The following is a 21531-nucleotide window of genomic DNA, read 5'->3' as shown; positions in this document are numbered from 1 at the left end:
TCCAGAAAATTTGGAGGGCAGATTTTTCAGCTTAATATTTTATGGGATGTAAAACCCCATGTACTGAAGTCTCTTCTCAGCCTGCAATATTTTCAAAGAAATTCCTGCTTTAATCATTTTAATAATCAAACATTTTTTCTACCCCATTCATTTAAACTGATTATTTCTCTGACATATAAAATGGGATTTCTGAAGGACGTTATAGTATCTAGATCTAATTGTTCAAACATTTAATTTGTAAAAACTTAAATTGTAAAAAAAAATAAAATGCTGTGAATCTTCACTCAGAAGTGACTCAAGAGAGAAAAAAAAAATAGCTTTACACAAAATATCCTGTGACTGAAGATTTTCAAGTGATTTTCTAAATTTGGATTTTCTGTATTCAAGTAATTTGATATGCAATTTTCTTAGTTTCCTAAATATAGAAAAAGCTATTCTTTTCCTCTGGATATAGATGTTCCATCTCAATTCAGTAAGCATCTGAACATTTTGTCCTTGTGACTTTTACCCTTGTCTTCCATGGAGAAATTTAAAATTCCACAACTCATTTCTCCCATAATGATTTACCAGTTTAAATGCAGACTCTTGATGTAATCATTTACACTTGCAGTCTTTGTTTTACTACAGCCAGTTTCAGAATTACATGTATTGATAACTTAGACAAATCACAGATGAGAGTGATACTTATGAGCAGTTTTCAAAATTTCTGGTGCATAACTTTCCTGGTTTTATCTGTCTAAATACCTTTTATAATTTCCTGTTATGTTTCATTTTTTCATCTGTAAAATGGAGGAACAATATTTGTTTGCCTTTTAGAACTGTATCATTACAGGTACACATCTACTGATATACTGAAATGACTGAATAAGTATGAAAAATAGCTCACATTTTAATAAATGTTGGAAAGAAATATAGTTACTATATTTCTCATGATTTCAGAATTATGGATAATGGAAAAGGACATCTCATATTGGAAAATTTCTAAATGTTATTTTTCTTTTAGAAAAAAATACATTGGTTCCCATGAGTTACAACAGGGTTAGTGCTTAATACTGTGAAACTTGTATCAAGTGGTAAATGTGTAATTTCTTTTTTACAAAAAATAACTTTTATAGGGTTCAGCTATTTCCTTTTTTTTCTAATACTTTTAGAGCGTGTTTAACTATGAATTATATATTTTCTAAAGTATTTTATTGGATAGTAAGAAGATATTAAAGTTAGCATTTAGCATTTTTTATCTTATCTTTTTCTTCAGATACATCATCCAAGAATTGTGAGAATCTTGCAGCTGTTTAACTGGCTGTAGTGTTTTACTTTTATTTTGGTATAATTCATGCACAAAGTCAAAGACACTAGTACAAAACCATAGTACTCAAAACAGCTCTTGTACATTTCAGTCATCTGCGATACTGTGAAAAAGATTTTCTATTTTTATCTTTAGGAAGTTAGTATTAGACTAGGCTTTTAGTTGGTATAAGCAAGTATTCTCAAATTGACCTTCTATGACATAAATTCCCAAATGAGTATGGCTGAGGCTGTATTTCCATTTATATATCAGATTGTGCTGTAAAAGCAGTGAACTGAGATCTTAGAATCTAAGATCCAGACTGAAACAATGAGCAGTATTTCAATATCTTATGAATATTTCTATGTAGTTCTAATTACATACAGACAGACATATTTTCCATATTTTTCACTGGAATCTGTTGCTTGATATCCAGATTATTAAATGAAATCAGAAGTAATGTAGTGCTCTTGAAAATAGCCAAAATATGAACAAGGAGAAAAACAAATCTCTTGGATCTAGCTGCGAGCAAATCTAGTTTGAAAGAAAAAAAAAATAAAAATTAAAATTAAAAAAAAAAGAAGATAATCAACATTACCAGATAAGCTTTATCTGTTTTCCCTAGTTTAAAAACAAACAAACAAAAAAAACAACAAATCAATAAGGAGTAACTGTAACCTGCTTAGAAGATAGTGTCAAAGATACAGGCGTAGTGAGTGACTGGACTGAAGTGTAGTCTTTGAACTGAATTTAATTAAACTTGAAAGGAAATTAAAAAAGTCCTGCACCTCTTAGGTTAAGCGACCTAACAGTTTATAGAAAAACTGCATAACCTATAAAGTCTACTTCATGGTCCACAGTCTGATCCCAATTACATCAATCTAAATGTTTAATTGAAGTTACAATGGTTTTATTCTTATTTAATGAAATCAGAAAAAAAAAATGTACTTAGGAAGAGCTTCCTCAGTTTTAGCAGGTTGAATGCAATAATGAGCAGTTCTTAAAATAATGAAAAATTATGTTCTTCCTTCTCTTCTGAAATGCATGGGCATCAATTTCTAATACTTATGTCTCGTTTTAATTTAAATAAAATTTGGGGTGAGAAATACTAGAATTAGACTGAAGACCTTTAGGTCAGGAAATGCTAAAATTAGGCTATGGAGTTGTCCACAGATATATTAACTTTCTGTTGGATGAATATGGTAGGATTACTACTCTTAGTGGAGTGTGCATTTCCTCTATATTAGTATGAGACATGATAATGCATTCAAGATCAGACTCTGACCTGGCCACATACATAAGCATTTTATTATTATCACCCTAGTCCTAGTTGAAGCTTTTGAAATAATTAGGCTAGGAACAAAAATATGCTTGGGAAAGAGCTCATTTTTCCATTGAGATCATTAAGCTGGAGATGGAGTACACCGAGAGATAAAAAAAATGGCACAAGAATGCCTCAGTTTCTGAGACTGCACCCCATGCCAGGACACAAGACATTAGGTTGTTGAATGGAGAGCTGGATAATCTAACCAATGCAACAGTGCTAAATACAGGATTCGTTTTAAAACTCTGTCTAATTGCAAGCCACTTATATGGAACTGCAGAAATAGAACACACTGTCTTGTCTTGTAACCTCTCACCCTTTCCCTCTTGTATAAAGCAAAGTGTCTATTACCTCCTCCTCAACACCAGATAGGAATAAGAACTTTCCAACATTTGCCTTATTGTTAATGCATTTATAGAGTTTGTGAGATATAAAATGCAATCCCCTTCTCCTTCCCAGACTATAGGCTATAGGGAAGGTTGTTTAAGTGTAGAGACATTTTAAAAGAGTATCTACTTCATGAGCCAGTTGGCTAGAAATCAGCTTGTTCCTCCAAGCAGTTTTCTCCCAGCTTGTCATGCTAAGGGATGTCTCTATGTGATTCAAAATGAGATTGGTTTCTCTGAGTGCATTGGAAAAGTTGGAAGGTGTCGTGTGTCCTGTTGTGGTCTCTGGGATAGCACTCAAACAATCTGGGATGGATTTGTTTTGCTCATACTTGATAGATTTTGTTTTGTGACAAGAAATTACAGGATCTGGACCTAAGCATGGCTTTATACTATGAGTTTTGTTAAATTCCATATTACTTTGGAAAAACACCCCTACTATAGTAACAGACAATACATACCACTAGTTCAGTAAGAAATCTCCTATAAATAAAAATAGAGAAACTGCATGTCAGCGTGTTTGACCCTTCCAAAGGTGACCAGTTGTTTAACCAGTTTTTCAGACTTTTTTATCAGAAAAAAAAAAAAAAAAGTTTTTTCCCTGACAAAGCCAAGACTTTTGATTATAAAAACAGGCCAGGTACATAACAAAACATGGTCTCTGCAGATGTGTTTTTATGAGATAGTACAATTTCATGTTTTCCCCTCCAAAAAAATCTCTCCTCAATTATTTATATTTGCAAGTGCAACAGTGTAAAATCTATCTTCTAGATGAAATAATATTGCTTCAAGAATTTCTGAAAGGGGAAAACAAGTGTTTGGTAATGAAGCCCTTAAGAATCTTGCTTTTTGGGTTGTTTGTTTTTGTTTTTGTTTTTTTTTTGCATCTGTGAAAAAACTTACATTTAGATAAAGATGAAGCTGTCATAAAATGTTACAAAATGAAGTAGCGTAACATGTCCTGCGGCTACCAGGCTCAATCAAAGCTCAGAAGGGTACTTTTCTGACATGCTGCAATCTGTGCATGCTTATACTAAAATGAAGATGTCTTAGTCAGTCAGGGAGACAACATGATATAATTAATGACTCCTCTATAGCAGCTTCCCCAGTTATGTCATTCAATGTGTTCTGATTGATTTATAGAATATGATTTACATAAGGACTAGTTATTTCTAAACTTTGAAATCTATTCAAATTTCACTGCTATGATTAGCATAGAGCCAATTGCAATGCATTTTAAAAAACTAAATAAATAAATAAAACCATATAATAACAAATGTTATTTATAGCAAAACTGATGAAACTCCTCACTGATGAACAGCTTTCTTCAGCAAATGCAGGTTTTGAATAGCTCTGAATGAAACAAATTTTTGCTTTTTGGCTGATCTGCAGAAAAGTATTACTAGCTGTGAGAGATTCTGTGTATAGGTTTTGTGGTTTTATTTTGTTTTTTAGAAGATGGGAAAGAGAAATGGGTTTTGAAAATATATTTCATAGGATTTGCCAGCAGCAAGAAGTAGCAAACCAATATAGATGGTCAAAATGCAACTTTCTGTCATAATCTCATAATTTCATGTGTTCATAGCTTTCAAAAATACTCACACTCTAAGCTGATTTTTTTTATATGTTTGTTCTTTTACTGATATTTCAGAATGTTAGAGCAAAACCTGATTTTTATTTATTTATTTATTTATTTATTTATTCTGCATGAGAGCTGCTGTTAGGGAAAAAAGTCCTGACTATATTCTCTGAAAAAGAAGTTACAAAAAAAGATCAGCTGAAGCTGAGAATTGAAACTTAGCTGCTCACTGGAGGCTGGATTCACAAAGTCTTCAAAACTCTAAATTAACTGATTCACTTTAATGTTTCCCCTTACCACAGTGAGAAGAGTCAGTCACCTAAAGGTACACTAGTACTATAGGTGACAGGGGGATATGGAGCAACATTGAGAAAAGGACTCATTGTGTTCAGGCCACAACTTATTTGTTAGCCCTCCTCCTGGATCTATTTTAAACATCTTTCACTGGATTTCTCCATGCGATGCCTGTGTACTCTTTGGGGGAAGTTCCCCTACAGACACTGCCTCCAGAAGGCTGTATGAACATACCTGTCCTGTTTTGGTCTCCACCTTTCCTTCCAATGCTATCCCAAGTGTAGTCTAAACACTGCCAAACAAAACCTCCTGTCTCACTTCAAATCATGCATCATTATATTTAGCTTCTTGATACTCTAGTCGCCTGCAGTGCTACCTCCTATTATTCCAAACACTCTGAGCTGAAAAATAATGACACAAAATAATTATTATATATAGTCACTCAGGAACCAGGTGGGACCCAGAGCTGTAGTCAAAATACAATGTAGTAGTATTGGATGTGACCAGCTTGGACCAGGAGGTACTAGCCGTAAGCATTGTGAATGTAAGCCAGACCCTGCTGTTTGGCCTCAGATCACTTGGTCCATGTTCATACTTTATTTCACCAGCACAGTAACTTCTGAGACAGACATCTGCAACATCCAGCCTGATCTGTGTTGGTCTATGTCTGAGGCTGATATAGATATATCAGAGGATTCTGTAGAAGCTTTCTCCATTTGCTTTCTGCTTGGAGTCACAGCTTGGCCTCTCACCTTAAAAATGGTGTTACTTCTCTCAAAACAAAAGCAGGGCAACTCCCTTTCTTGTCAAATGCTGTTCATGATACCACCATTTTGTACAGTGGATATTAAAACATTCAGACTAGATCTGAGAGACCTGGGTCCTGCTCATCCTTTTTGAGTAGTAAGAATTTATCCTGACTACCTTGCAGTAGGTGGGTATGTTCTGGTGAAAGCTGTCCTGCAATGCAAAAAGTATTCAAGATTCACTCCACTGTAAATAAATATTCTAACTGGCCCTTAGAGTCCTATCCTAGTAGGTCAGGGATATGATCTGGACCTGTGGCGGAGAAAAACTTGATACCCAGTTACTTCCCAGACTAAACCTTTGATAAAATGAGGGTCACATAAATATTCATGATATTTGATTGATGTAAATGGAATATAAAAACAAGGACTGTCTTTTGTTCTCTAGCTATGCTTTCCAAGAATGAAATGACTGGGAAATTTTCATGGATGATCAAGATCCCACAGGTATAAGTGCTGTCAGTATGAATACCAAAGTGGGCTTGAGAAGGCACAGATTGGAGAACACTGTGAATTACAGTTGAACTTAAGGGTTACTCAGGTGCCAACAACTTTGTGTTGACAAGACTTCTGGGCATAGGAAAAAGAAAAATTTTAAACATGAAAGAAACTTATAAAACTCTTGGTGACCACAGATAGAAACATGTCTAGCTTTAAACACCATTTTCAAAGTAATTTTGAAGTATCCATCATTAAACATAAGTATTTATATTTTGCTCATATATCCCTTTGGGTACTAATATTTTTGTAAAAAAGGATCTGTTCTAGGTTTGGAGGTATAAAGATAAAAAGTTAAATAAGTGACTCTAAAAAAAAATTGTTCTGAGAAGTGGAAATAATGAAGATAATCTTTCCTTCAATTTCCACCTTGTATTTGGATTTTCTGGTGTTTAATAAGGTTAAAGTTCTACCTGGTGCTTTTTGAACTCCTGAGACATTAATAGTATCATTCTCCATGAGTATTCTTTGAGTTTTGTGTGGAACTGACCTCATGCTTCAACCTTTTCCTCAATAAAAGTAATAGAGCTTCTCTCCTTTTCTTCTCCCAGTTGTCTGTTTTCAAATAGATGGTAGGATCTTAATGTACTAAGACCTGAAGTCTTCAGTCAAATTTGATTGAAATTGGCCAACATGTTCAAAAGCTATTAGAAATGGATTACTAAATATACTTTCACAAACGCCATGATAGTGTTGTGTGAGTAAACTACATTTCTCTAGGAAACCAAGGCAAAAATCATCTCTGAGCATAGTAGTCAGAAGTATCTGTTCTAATGTTTAACAGAGTCATTTTCATGTAAAAATGTCCAGTGGAAAGAATATATTCAGCATAGTCCTCTAAAAGTCAATGATTTAACACCAAAAAGAGGAAATGAAATCGGGGGGGGGGGGGGGGGGGGTAGAGGAAGCCATTTTAGTACAGTATAAAACGTATCAGTCAGCTTAGCATGCAGTCAGCAGTGCAGTCAGATTCATACTTTCACCCTCTATTTTAGTACAATTTCCTAGGAATATAGAAAAACAGATCAAATTCATATTAGAAGTGTTGCATTTAATTATAAACTAACAGAATGAGCGAAAGGAGTGTCATTGCTTTGCACTCTCCTGCCCAGAAATTCTCAAATCACTGAGGAACCTGTAGCCCTTCTGTCATTGCTCTAGATTGTCACTCTGACATGGTAAGCTTATGCTCCACTGCACCATGACAAGACATTTTGCTAATAGTACCTAACATTCTGCACTTTTAATCCAGGATGGATTATCTGGGCTGAAAACATGTATTATAATAGCACATGTGATTTTTAAAATCTGAGATGAAACAAATAAGGAAATGAGGAGTTAAGGGAAAAAATGTTCACCTAGGGAATGTTAAGTGGTTATCAAATGTAACTAATTTGGACAGTTTAAATTTAGATATGGAGTGAGTTTTCTGTGTATGTCCTCCAGAAGATGATTTATCCTATCCTTCAATAGAAGGGATAAAGAAACCACCCCAAAAAAAGACCTATTTCTCTCCATGGGATATGGAAGACATTACTGAATAGATGTCTAGCATTATGATAACTAAAAAAATGAGAGAAAAGATCCTATCATTAGAGATAATGGAGAAGCCTTGTGAGAAAAACCTTTCTCTAACCTGTATGCTCCCTTTCCAGGAAATCCATACTCTTCTAGTGCAAACTGTAGTTCATATCACTATAAATTTATCTCTACATACTGCTTTCTTCTGTCAGCTATGCCCAATGTTAATGACTTTGACTTAAAACCCTAAACTCATTGTCTCCATTGGCTCTGATGGCTGTTCTAAGCTCATTATGTTCAGCCATGTTGTGATATACTGATATACTGATACATAAATTGAAACACATTCGACTATTGTCTGTACAATATTTTTCTGCCTTTTTTTTTTTGATTTTTTATTCCTTCTTGAGATAGTGAAAGATTAAGCCATACAGAAATCCATGTCTAATCTCTTTATGAAGTTGCCTAAGAAGATAGAAGGGTATTTTTGTCTGAAAACAGGATGATATCCCTTTATCAAGGTGCAGTTCTGAATAATTTTATAGAAATAATCAGGATTATTCTGGATGTACCATGCTTTAATAAAGAAAAAAACTCTGATCCAGTGTGACTGGCAGTTCTAGCTTGAGTGAGAAGAGTGGTGGATCTCCTCAGCATCTTCTATGTTAGGATCAGTCAGTTTCTGTCCAACTTACTTCCTGGAAGTTTTTCCTTCATGTTCTAGTAGATTTTGTGTGGGAGGGCTGGGGTAGAAAGCACTGCCATCAGGAGAGGAGTGTTCATTTTTGCATTCCTGAAAGTCACTGCTGGCTGTACGAAATGAAGATAATTGGTAGGAACTGATTAGTCTCGTAGGAGGGTGTTATTTAGGGTTGAGCTCTTCTCACAAATTGTCCCTTCTGCGCTTATTGCTTGAGAGGCATAATCTCAGCGACCCCAGCATTCACAGAGCAGGAGATTGATTTCCTCCTTTTTCTTTTTCTTTCCCCCCATCAAACTCTGCAGGTCAGTCCCACCCCAGGGTGCATCCGGGCGTTAATGAAGATGTTGTACTGCCCTTACTGCAGAGGACTTCCCACTGTGAAACCTTGCAACAACTATTGCCTCAATGTAATGAAGGGCTGCCTAGCAAATCAGGCTGATTTGGATACTGAGTGGAATCTGTTCATAGGTAAGAGGAGTTTAAATATTAGTGGAAGGAAATGCTGGTAATATCAAACATCTGCAGAATTTTGAGAGGTTAGAAGATGCTGTTGGTCAATATTTGCAATGAATCAATTGTAGATGCATCTCACTTTCTAATTGACCTTCCTGGTTTGCAGTAAAAAAAAAAAAAAAAAAAAAAAAAAAAAAACTTCCACCCTAGAGCCACTCATATTTCATATTTCAAAAGGATTGGTGTGGTGTTACAGGTTCTGAGTTGAATTATTATACGATATGTGAAACATTGAGAAAGCTTTGGTTGAGGATACGATAACAAGCTTAACATGGCAGAAATAACATGCACTACAACTGAAGACAAGGTTCTTGCAAACTGATAATAACAAGCAAGATGATAATATCATATAAGATCCATTTAACATAAATTACAACAGCTGCTTTTCTTGATTATGGTAGTATAGAAGCAAAAAACTAAAAGTTACATACATGAGAAATTATTAATTCCCTGTTCACAGTTAAAATATGTTAATGTCTCCATTTCAGTGTGCTGAATAGAAATATCAAACATACAAGCAGAATGTTAGTATGGAGTATAGAAAATGTCTTTAAGGAAAACTGCTATTACAGTTTTATTCATATAATTCTTCACTCAAGTAAACTAATAAACAAAGAAAGAAATCTCCTTTAATAGCCATTCAGATATCCTGGAGCAAAAGAACTCCCTGAAGAGTAACATTTAAAAAGAAATAAGGTCTTCAAATTGCTTTTGATCATATATAGTACAAGGATAGGATGAGGAATTAGCGAAGGTTAATGATAATATAGAAAGAACAGAAGCAGCTAGTTACATCAACCCCTAATGAGCATCCTGGGCTAAACCAGATTTTTGGAAAACAAAAGCAGATGGAAAACATGGCATATACCTCTCTTAATATAACTAAAGAAAGCAAATATTGTTTTCTACTCTTGGAAAGACAAAATATGAGCAATCTCATTTTGCTAATTTCAAACCCCACTGACCAATGTGACATTGAAAGCATGACTCTGACTCACACATGGATTTTCACTTTACTCATCACAGAAGTGGTAGAAAATGGATAAGGAGAAGAAACCAGGATGAGAAAATGAATTAGAGTATGCGAAATGACAAACAGTATTGGGTGTGCTATTAAAATAGCATAAGCAAAAATGCAAATAACAATAATAAACAAGTGGTGCAAATAGACATGCATTCTCAGTCCCTTGTACTTGTTAAAGGAGCTGTCACAGGAAGCAACACTGTATGGAGGGATACCTGTGGGATTACTGATGTGAAAGGAGGAGTCAGTTCATCATCAGAAAACTAAATATTAACTGATGAGAAAGCAATGCTGACCTATTAAACGTATCATGAAAACTACTTTCACTTTGATGATACAGAGAAAGCTGAATTGCGACTAATTCTAATCAAAGAAAATGTAGGCTTTTAGAAATATATATATATAAATTAAAATAAGCAACAGAGTTTTTATTAAGGTAAGCACCTCTTCAAATCAAAAACTGGAAGGTAAAATTTCAGGTCTTAAGATTTTCTTTTCTGGTGCTTTGAATTCATTGAGAGAGCTGGGCAGGATAAGTTTTGTTTTAAAGAAGTGTGGAAATGGTTACTGATTCAGACTTTCAAAGTCTTTGATGTGAAGCCCTTGTCTTCATCGATGTCTGTCACATTTTGATTGTTCCGGCTCTCAGAAAAGCAAAACTGCATAAAAGCTTGTATATTTTGTTAAAATATAGTGCTAATTTATTAAATACCATGTAAAACACTAAGTGCTTCCTAAAGGCAAGCAGACTGCTATGCAATTATCCCCTCGGGTCAGTGATGACAAGGCAATATAAAGCACTAATACATCAAGACATTTTTTCTCTTTCTTCTACCTATACAACTTTCCCTGTACAAATTGATAGAAGAAGGAATAGAGAAGGTGAGATAGACATTTTCCTGTGTTTGGAAAAGGTATTCTGTTTTACCCCATTTTGTGAGACCTCTGACAGCTTTGCTGAGGGTGAGGGTCCTTAGTCCTTCCTTTATAAAAGATTGAAATGCAGCAAGTTATCTCTGTCTCTGACAGCTGTCAGAGGCTTTCTAATAACACATGCAATTCCCTTAGTACTAAACACAACAAAACTTCTACTCACTGAATTAAAACGAATGGCAGCACTTTACAGCACCACTGAGCTATGAAAGATTGGAAAGTATGCATGAGCAGTTTTTATTCCTGTTCCAATGTTAGGAACCATGCACTAGGCAAAAAAAATAATAATTTTGTGCACTAACAGTCCCTGCGTAGGCAGGAATCCCAAATGTTAGTGCATATTCATACACAACAAGATAAATTTGCTTAGCTTATAATCTGTGTATTGCAAGGTCATTTTGGCAAAAGTTGGTATTGGGAGAAAACTCTCTGATGTGTTTGTTACTAACCAAGCAAATAGTGTAATTTAGACTGCATATTCTGGTATTTTTTTGTAGTTACTCTAGTTGTCCAGCAACAACTAAAATCTACAAGTGAGGAGGAGCAATGGAAAGTAAATGGGCTCTCTGACAACAGGATGTGTTAACATGTTCCACCTAGTTTATAACTGCAAAAGTCAGAACTGAAATCACATTTATATAGCACTAATAAATCTTACATTTACTTTTAAAGCTAAGGAGAGTAGGACAACTTCCCCTAAACATCTGGTGCTTTCCAAGGTTTTATAGACTGTGAAAATTGGTAAGAGATGAAACAGCTGCAGCAGTGTGACACGCGGTTTGTTATATTCTTCTTTTTTGTGTCACCTTAAGGTCTGTGTCCTTTTTGTGTAACATTTCACTACAGGGTTTTTGTATTTTGCTGTTTTCATTACTGCATAATAAAAGCCAAATATAACACATCCTGTTCAAGCAGAATTCCTACGAATATCAGAATTTTGCCTGAGAAAAAAAGACATAGTCATTAATAACTATATTATAATTATAAAACCATAATGATTAAATGCTTCTTCCAGGTACCTATAAAATATTTAAGAGATAAATCAGTCACACTAACTTCAAAAAATGTGTATTTTGGGAAAGCTTGCTTTTGATGTTTTGCCTCTGAGTTACCCCTCATAATCTCCTTTGCATCAGTCTCAGGCAAAGTTAGCAAAGGAAAGATAAAAAGGATGAGTAGAGGAACTGCACTGCTAAGGAAGGAGATTGCCTCAGGGGAGGAGCTGACTGATTCCGTGGAATGGGGAAAAGAAGATTTTCTCTAGGTCCCATGTCCCAACAGATACAGTCAAAATTATACTTCTTTCCATGGAGCTATAGCAATTAACAGTGATAACGATCAAGGACCCCACCATTTATTCCATCATGGAAACACAGAAGAGACAATGTGGAAGCTATTCCCACTTACAAAGATTTGAAACCTATCTATCTATCTTAGGGAATTAAATTCAATTTTAATAATACCGTTACTCATCTTTCTTTAGCAACCCTTTTTTACAGTCCCCATATCTGCCTTGAGGTTCTTTCAACTGCTCTTTGTCTCAGGCAGGCATGTCAGCCAAGGAATTAGCTCCCCTTGGTGGGCACCACACTTGGTGCCCTCATTCAGCTTCAGAAGTAACACCTGCAGAAATATGGTTTCCATGTAGGAATCTGCACCTCTCATTCTGATCATTGACTCAGGATGGCAAAGTGGCTGTTTGCTTTCTGCAGGATTTCTTTCTCAATCAGCGGTAGGTTTAACTTTCTTCTGTCTTGAGACAAAAATGTAGATGAGACTAAATCTGAGTGTAAAGCAAGACTGTGAGCCAAATATGATACCCCTTACTTTATTCAGCTCAGCAAAATAGTAAAAATACAGATAGTTGTTTTAATCACAGCAATGATTGTACTTGGGCTTATTTTGTAGACGTCTAAAATAAATCATAAATGCTCTGACGCTGCATTTAGTAACAGTCTACACTAGTGCAGTGCCTGTTTAGATCATATTTGCTTTGCTGCAGTCCGTGGAGGTTTGTCACTTTGTCACTACATGGCTATTTATAGCAGCAGAAATTACAAGTTTGGTTTGTGTTTGGTTTTTGTTTTTAGTTTTTGTTGGTTTTTTTTTTGGTTGGTTGGTTAGTGTTTTTTCTAGGAACCACCGAACAGTAAATTAGGCATGCCTTGACTTTTCTCCTTTGTTTTAGTAGAAGGGAGACTGGGGTAAACTCTTCAGAAGTTGTGCAGTAACAGAAATGTCCAAGTGGCTGTGAATCTGATTTCTTAAGGCACAGCTCAGGACCACATCCTTGTCTGTGAAAAAGAGCCAAGGGGATCCTGCACTAGTTCATGGTCACAACTGAATAGCAAGCAGTTTTGTTAGTAGTATATTCAATATTTGATAAGTTCTGTAGTGTAGCAAGGCAGATCACTCTGTGATGTGCCCAAACTGTAGTTTTCAAGGCCAGCAAAGCTAGCATCCAGGCTCAGAGAGCCAGAGCCATCTCTTACTGCCAGCATCCTGCTATACTTCATCCACAGAAAATCATACCTTCAAGGTTTCAGCAAAAGCTTCTCCTGCCAGTCTTGAAGTTAGTTCACTTACTGTCTGTGCAGCAGCTCTGAACTACTAATAAACTTTTTCATTGCTGTGCTTTAAAAATCCTTTTTTTTCCTCCCCATCAGTATGACTCAGACACTTACCTTAGGAGACCTCTTGAGATAGAGCATACCATGCAATCTCCATTATAGCGACTCAATCGTTTTAAGTAAAACTCCCCATCAAAACCTTAACTACTTACTCCTAATGAAAGCTTTAGAGTGATGAAAATATGCAATCAGTTTTATTTACTGCTTACAAAAGCCCTCAGGACTGTGTGTTTTCTAGTTCCATGTACAAGCATAAGGATAAATATTTTCCTATTAAAGCTTCAAAAGACCACCCAGATCTGTTTCCTGTTACTAGCTTATTATGAGAATAACTGTGCTCTTCAAGAATCACATTGGTTCATGAAAAAAAAAAAAAAAAAAAAAAAGGAAAAATTCTTGCTCCTGCTTGATGATAGTAAGTAAGAGCTAAAAAAAGGATTTTATCAACTCTGGTTACCTGGCACTTGAATTTCTTCCCTCTGCCGCCCTCATCTGTAATCACTGTATGCTGTGATATTTGTTATATTTTAGCTTCTCTCAAGAACTCAGGGAGAATAAAATAACTGATATCATTCCCTCCATGGAGAAGCACTGCAGAAGATTCCTGGGGTGCCACTTCTCCAAATTCAGAGCTTCTGGTAGAAATTTTTGCATTTTGACTTGATGGAGAGTGAGTACTTGCAAACAAAAAATAAAATTTCATATGAAAACTGATCACGTTCATAGTTAGGGCAGCCTACAAATCAAAATGTATAAAGACTTATGTCCTGATTTCAGCTAGGATAGAGTTAATTTTCTTCCTAGTAGGTGGTACAGTGCTGTGTTTGGGATTTAGGATGAGAATAATGCTGCTAACACACCAATGTTTTAGTTGTAGCAGAGCAGTGCTTACAGAGCCAAGGACTTTTCTGTTTCTTATGCTGTCCTGCCAGCGAGGAGGCTGGGGATGCACCAGGAGCTGGGAGGAGACACAGCCAGGACAGCTGGCCCAGGCTGGCCAGAGGGATATCCAATACTGTATGGCGCCATGCTAAACAATAAAATTGAGGACACTGCTGCTCAGGGTGTACTGGGCACCAGTCAGCGTGTGGTGAGCAATTGCATTGTGCAGCACTTGTTTTGTATATTCCTTTATCATTATTGCTGTTACTATTATTTTCCCTTCCTTTTCTGCCCTATTAAACCATCTTTATCTCAAACCATGATTTTTTACCTTTTTTTAAAAAATTCTGTCCCCCATCCCACTGGCAGGGAGAGGGTGTGGTTGAAGCAAATGGCTGTGCAGTGCGTAGCTGTCTGCCAGGTTAAACCACAGCATCTTATTTTCAGTTACTGTCAAGTTACTAAACATTTAATCATTCAGGATAAAATCATCCTTTCTTGCTTTCTTCCTGAATTTCTTAGAGAAAGTCTAGTGCCTCCAGAGCTGGAGAAGTAATATTTTCTTTAAGCCTCCCGTCTATGTACACTATAGCAGTTATTATTTTACACTGATCACTCTTCCCTTAGTTGAAGTGGCAATGTATGTTGGATAGCTGTAAAGGTTCTGGAGTGCAATCCTGATTATCAATGACAAAAAAATGGTATCTGTAGTTTCAATTTTTTTTCTCCACTTTAGCTTATTTTTCCCAAAAGCAAGAGAAAATTGGTAGAATACTGTGTTGTGTGTTACAACTGCAAATGCAGTTGTTCAAAAAGTTAAGAACTAGACTTGTGGACATAAATCTAATGTTCTTTATGGAAAATAAATAAATATATAAATAAAAAGTATACTTTAAGCCCACTAGTCTCCACAATGTATAGGCAGCCACACTAAAAGGAATTTGCAGTGATATTAAAGAGCAAGACTTAACATAAAACACTTTATATCAGCTCAGGATAAAGATGTGTAGTTAAAAAAAACAGTGAGTCCAACTTGATGATATCTAATTAAAAGATTACAGCATTATCATTTTAAAATTCTCCAATAAGCAGCAGCCTTCACAATTTTCCCTTTGTTTTCCACTTGTTTTCCAGAAATACAAAATCACCGCCTATGGCTTGTGCTTGGGCAGAGCATGTAGGAGCACCCCTGAAATACAGGGACTATCACTATTCACTGAGCAAAATAACAATGCATAGAAGAGGGAAACTATTTGCTTTTTCTCTGCTGTTTCTCTTTGCTCAGAAGCATAAAGCACAACCTGGGCAAGTAATTCGTCAGATGGTAATGAATTCAGCCTGAGAGCAGCTCTCTGAAGTTGCAGGACTGCCAGCAGCATGCAAATAACACTAGCACTTGCCTGCATCTTAAACTCTACTTACCCTGCTAAACCTCTGAACCTCCCCACTGGGGCAATACAATTTCTTGCAAACAGCTCACAGAATCCAGTGCCTTGTATATTTGCTTTAGGATGTGTCACTGAAGAAGAAGGTTCTCTTCTGTGTTACTAAGGGGATCATCCGCTCCAATTACAGCTTGAAGAGGGTTGGGGCTCATCTGGCTTGATTTTACTGTTTGTTGACACCACCAGCAGCTCTTCACTAGGACGATGCATACTGGAAGGATGCTAATAGCATCACTCAGGGGGATTCTCAAGAACTGTTATTGCTGAAGAGGGGCTGTAGATATCTGAAGATGCAGATGATTAGTTGAATGATAGCAGCTTCTTTGACTCCTTAGCTTTAACTGGACTTACAGAAATGAACTATGGTGAGTAATTATGCCACCTCTGCTAAGGACAGAAATGTGGTAGTGTATATGAAACATGTCATCTGTCATCATGCCACTTGACAGCTGCAAATACAGGATCAAATTCAGCAGTCTTGGAACTCTGTCTTTGCCATCCTTATGCAATACACCTGAATTGTGTGATTTCTGAATTTGCGGGAAAAAGCTTTTCAAAGTTTGAAGTGGTATTGCATGCTCAGAGTTTTCACCAGGCACAATGGGGCCCTAAGTCAACTACAGCATTTATGTGCTACAGCTAAAGTATCATTTGAAAATAATTGTACAGATCAGAATTGTCAAAAAAAAAAGTCTAAAAGATTTTATAATGAAACTATAATACATAAGTGATGACTTTTTAGTTCCATTTTCAGTCCTTATCTCCAATTCCCTCAAATCACTATACATCAAAGTAAAACGACAGGCTAGTATACATACACTCCGTTTGGAGGCTTCAAGGAACAGCAAATTCCTCTGTTTATATTCAGAAGTGCTGGGGAAGCTGTTTTGCCACTGCCCTTCAAAAAGGTCTGAATGAACACAGTGGTGTTATGTGAAACCTTGTTAGAAAGAGGAGACTATGTTAATTATTAATTAATTGAATATTGCATGATTCAAACATACTTTATTTTGTACTTTTCCAAGTCCATAGCTGTACTGTCTCAGGAGAATTCTTGCTTTCAGAAGTGTAATAAACAGTACTGCTCTTTCTGTCCTAGGTTACCATGTATATTAACAGCTCCAAAGAGTTTTTTCTTCAGTGAAGGAATTGATCTTACAATTAAATATTCTCATGTGGGCTACATCTCTGTTTACCTGTAGGGGCAACAGACAGGCACTTCACTGTGCCAATCTCCCCATTTCCCAGGCCAGGGACCAGCTGAGAAATACTGTGCCTTGTAGCTGTCTTGTTTCTCTTCTGTTTTGGGGGATTTGGGGCACTCAGTCTCTCTGGAATATGAGATGAGGGGGTGAATGGAGAGTACATCCAGACTCCGGAACTTGTTCTTGCTCATAAGGTTCAGTCACCAGAAAGAGCTTCTTCAGTGTAGGTGGGGTTTCTTTTGCAGGAGTACAAAAGCAGCAGATGAATGTGACTTTTTTCCTGTTTCTGCAGAAGCAGAACATTTACAAAGTGTTGTTTTTGTTGTTGTTTGTTTGTTTGTTTGTTTAATTGCTGTGAAGAAATATTTTAAAAGAAAAAGTCTTTCTATTCCGCTGCACAGATGACTTGCAGAACAAAATCAAGAGTCATAGTCCTGAATTTAGACTGTTTGAAGATAGTGCATGCAAGTATAATTTAGGATTTAATTAAAATACAGAACTGAGGAACTGTTTGTTGTTTCTAGCTGTAGTTGGACAAGCTGGAACACCATACCCAAACTGTAGCTGATACACATCTCATATGTAAACATATCTGGTTAAACAGCCCATTTGTATACCTCACTCCTTCCCTTTTCAAAGTCTGCTTTGTGTAAGTAGTTTTTATTACCCTTTGGCAAGTAAAGAATTTAGAAGGAACTATTTTTGCAAGAATTATGTTGGGGAATGGAACACGTTCTTCATATATTACTGATATTTATTGAAGGATAAAATCTGAAGTATTTTTTTCCCAAACAGAAATAAACAGAAATAAGTTTAATTTAAGAAAACTTAGTTAAGCCCTAGAGTAAGAAGTACATTATTTTGAACAATATAAAAAAAAATTATATTAATTATTAATTAATTACATATTTTAGTTATCCATTTGCTCTGGCCAATTGATTTACCAACTATTTCAGATTTTCTAAGATCTGTATTAGAAATAAATGTCAAATTATATTCTCCATTATTCAAATAAATGTAATGTAGAGATGCAAGTAACTAAGAGAAATTTTTTTTCCACAGTGTTGTGGTTTAACCCGGCTGGCAGCTAAACACCACACAGCCGTTCGCTCACCCTCCCCCCTCCCTCTCTGGGATGGGGGAGAGAAACGGGAAAGTGAAGCCTGTGAGTTGAGATAAAGACAGTTTATTAAGACAGGAAAATAATAATAACAATAATAATAATAATAGTGATAATGGTAATAGTATTAACAATAATAATGTGTAAGAAAACAAGTGATGCACAATGCAATTGCTCACCACCCGCTGACCGATGCCCAGCCTATCCCCGAGCAGCCGGCCCCCCACCCCGGCCAGCCACCCCTATATATTGTTTAGCATGACGTCAGATGGTATGGAATACCCCTTTGGCCAGTTTGGGTCAGCTGTCCTGGGTCTGTCCCCTCCCAGCTCCTGCTGCACCCCCAGCCTGCTCGCTGGCAGGACAGAGCGAGAAGCCGAAAAGTCCTTGGCCTGGTGTAAACACTGCTCTGCAACAATTAAAACATCAGCATGTTATCAGCGCTCTTCTCATCCTAATCCAAAACATAGCACCCTACCAGCTACTATGAGCTACTTAACTCTGTCCTAACTGGAACCAGGACAGATATCCACCCCTTATTCCATACCATTTATGTCATGCTCAGGTTACACTCTGTCCAATACATTCTAATTAATCACCATTTTCATCTATGATATATAGCAATCATGGTAGTGATGACATACATTATTATATAATAATTAACATACTACAATTCAACTCATGGGCTATTCTCACCCAGTATCAAATCCCCTTGAGGTACACACCGGACCTCCCCATTCTTTTGCATTACCCACCAAGTGCATCCAGGTCCCTGAGCAAAAGCAATTCCACGAATGGGTTTGCCTTTTCCTGAGGCAGGAGTAGCCCAGACTGTTTTACCCAGCATGTTTCTTACGTGCACTACAGGAACTTTATCCCCTTCTACAGTGCGTAACAGGTTTGATTGGGCAGGTCCAGCTCGGTTGGCAGATCCCCTGGTATTGACTAACCAGGTGGCCTTTGCCAAATGTGTATCCCAATTTTTGAATGTCCCAGCACCCATTGCTTTCAGTGTAGTCTTCAACAGTCCATTGTATCGTTCAACTTTTCCAGAGGCTGGTGCATGATAGGGGATGTGATACACCCACTCAATACCATGTTCTTTGGCCCAAGTGTCTATAAGGTTGTTTCGGAAATGAGTCCCGTTGTCTGACTCAATTCTCTCTGGGGTGCCATGTCGCCATAAGACTTGCTTTTCAAGGCCCAGGATAGTGTTCCGGGCGGTGGCATGGGGCACAGGATATGTTTCCAGCCATCCGGTGGTTGCTTCCACCATTGTAAGTACGTGGCGCTTGCCGTTGCGGGTTTGAGGGAGTGTGATGTAATCAATCTGCCAGGCCTCTCCATATTTATATTTCAGCCATCGTCCTCCATACCAAAGAGGTTTTGACCGTTTGGCTTGCTTGATTGCAGCACATGTTTCACAGTCATGAATAACCTGTGCTATAGTGTCCATGGTCAGGTCCACCCCTCGATCACGAGCCCATCTGTAGGTTGCATCTCTACCTTGATGGCCTGAGGTGTCATGGGCCCATCGGGCTATAAATAATTCACCTTTATGTTGCCAGTCCAGGTCCACCTGAGCCACTTCAATCTTAGCAGCCTGATCCACCTGCTGGTTGTTTTGGTGTTCTTCAGTAGCCCGATTCTTGGGCACATGAGCATCTACATGGCGTACCTTTACAACCAGGTTCTCTACCCGGGCAGCAATATCTTGCCACAATGCCGCAGCCCAGATGGGCTTGCCCCTGCGCTGCCAGTTGTTCTGCTTCCATTGCTGTAACCACCCCCACAGGGCATTTGCTACCATCCATGAATCAGTATAGAGATAGAGAACTGGCCACTTTTCTCGTTCAGCAATATCTAAAGCCAGCTGAATGGCTTTTACTTCTGCAAACTGACTCGATTCACCTTCTCCCTCAGCAGCTTCTGCAACTCGTCGTGTAGGACTCCATACAGCAGCTTTCCATCTCCGATGCTTTCCCACAATACGACAGGACCCGTCAGTGAACAAGGCATATTTCTTCTCATTTTCCGGTAGCTTGTTGTACAGGGGGGCTTCTTCAGCACGAACCACCTCCTCCTCTGGTGATATCCCAAAGTATTTGCCTTCTGGCCAGTCCATAATCACCTCCAAGATTCCTGGGCGACTGGGGTTTCCTATTCGAGCCCGCTGAGTAATCAGTGCAACCCACTTGCTCCATGTAGCATCAGTTGCATGATGCGTAGAGGGGACCCTTCCTTTGAACATCCAGCCTAGTACCGGCAGTCGGGGTGCCAGGAGGAGCTGCGCTTCAGTACCGACCACTTCCGAAGCAGATCGAACTCCTTCATATGCTGCCAATATCTCCTTTTCAGTTGGAGTATAGCGGGCTTCAGATCCTCTGTATCCCCGACTCCAAAACCCCAGGGGTCGACCTCGAGTTTCCCCAGGTTCTTTCTGCCAGAGGCTCCAGGTGGGACCATTCTCTCCGGCTGCGGTGTAGAGCACATTCTTTACATCTGGTCCTGTTCGGACTGGCCCGAGGGCTACTGCATGAACTATTTCCTGCTTAATTTGTTCAAAGGCTTGTCGTTGCTCAGGGCCCCATTCAAAAGCATTCTTCTTACGGGTTACTTGGTAGAGCGGGTTTACAATCAGACTGTAATTTGGAATATGCATTCTCCAAAACCCCACGACACCTAGGAAAGTTTGTGTTTCTTTTTTGCTAGTTGGTGGAGACATAGCTGTTATTTTGTTGATCACATCCATTGGGATTTGACGGCGTCCATCTTGCCATTTTATTCCTAAAAACTGGATCTCTCGTGCAGGTCCTTTAACTTTATTCTGTTTTATGGCAAAACCGGCCTTCAGAAGGATTTGGACTATTTTCTTCCCTTTCTCGAAAACTTCTTCTGCAGTGTCACCCCACACAATGATGTCATCGATGTACTGCAGGTGTTCAGGAGCTTCCCCCTGCTCCAGCGCAGACTGGATCAGTCCATGGCAAATGGTAGGGCTGTGTTTCCACCCCTGGGGCAGCCGATTCCAAGTATATTGGACTCCCCTCCAAGTGAAAGCAAACTGTGGCCTGCACTGTGCTGCTAGAGGGATGGAGAAAAATGCATTAGCGATATCAATTGTGGCATACCACTTGGCTGCCTTTGATTCCAGTTCATACTGGAGTTCTAGCATGTCCGGCACTGCAGCACTCAGTGGTGGCGTGACTTCGTTCAGGCCACGATAGTCCACTGTTAGTCTCCACTCACCATTAGACTTTCGCACTGGCCATATGGGACTATTAAAAGGTGAATGAGTCTTGCTGATCACTCCTTGGCTCTCCAGTTGACGAATTAGCTTATGGATGGGACTCAGGGAGTCTCGGTTGGTGCGATATTGCCGC

The 21531-nt window shown here is 37.9% G+C and overlaps 1 protein-coding gene across 2 annotated transcripts in view; it reads left to right on the top strand.

Moving 5' to 3' along the window:
- The window catches only part of GPC6 (glypican 6), an 823519-nt gene that overhangs the window by 586691 nt on the left and 215297 nt on the right, over positions 1–21531 (top strand). For both annotated transcript variants that reach the window (XM_083814533.1, XM_083814534.1), the window contains exon 4: positions 8699–8864. In XM_083814533.1, the coding sequence (XP_083670659.1) occupies positions 8699–8864 (166 nt within the window). The remainder of the gene's footprint in view (positions 1–8698; positions 8865–21531) is intronic.

The sequence above is a fragment of the Anser anser genome (assembly GCF_964211835.1).
Source record: "Anser anser genome assembly, chromosome: 1".
NCBI classification, from domain to species: Eukaryota; Metazoa; Chordata; class Aves; order Anseriformes; family Anatidae; genus Anser; species Anser anser.
This window is presented reverse-complemented; position numbering and strand designations above follow the sequence as displayed.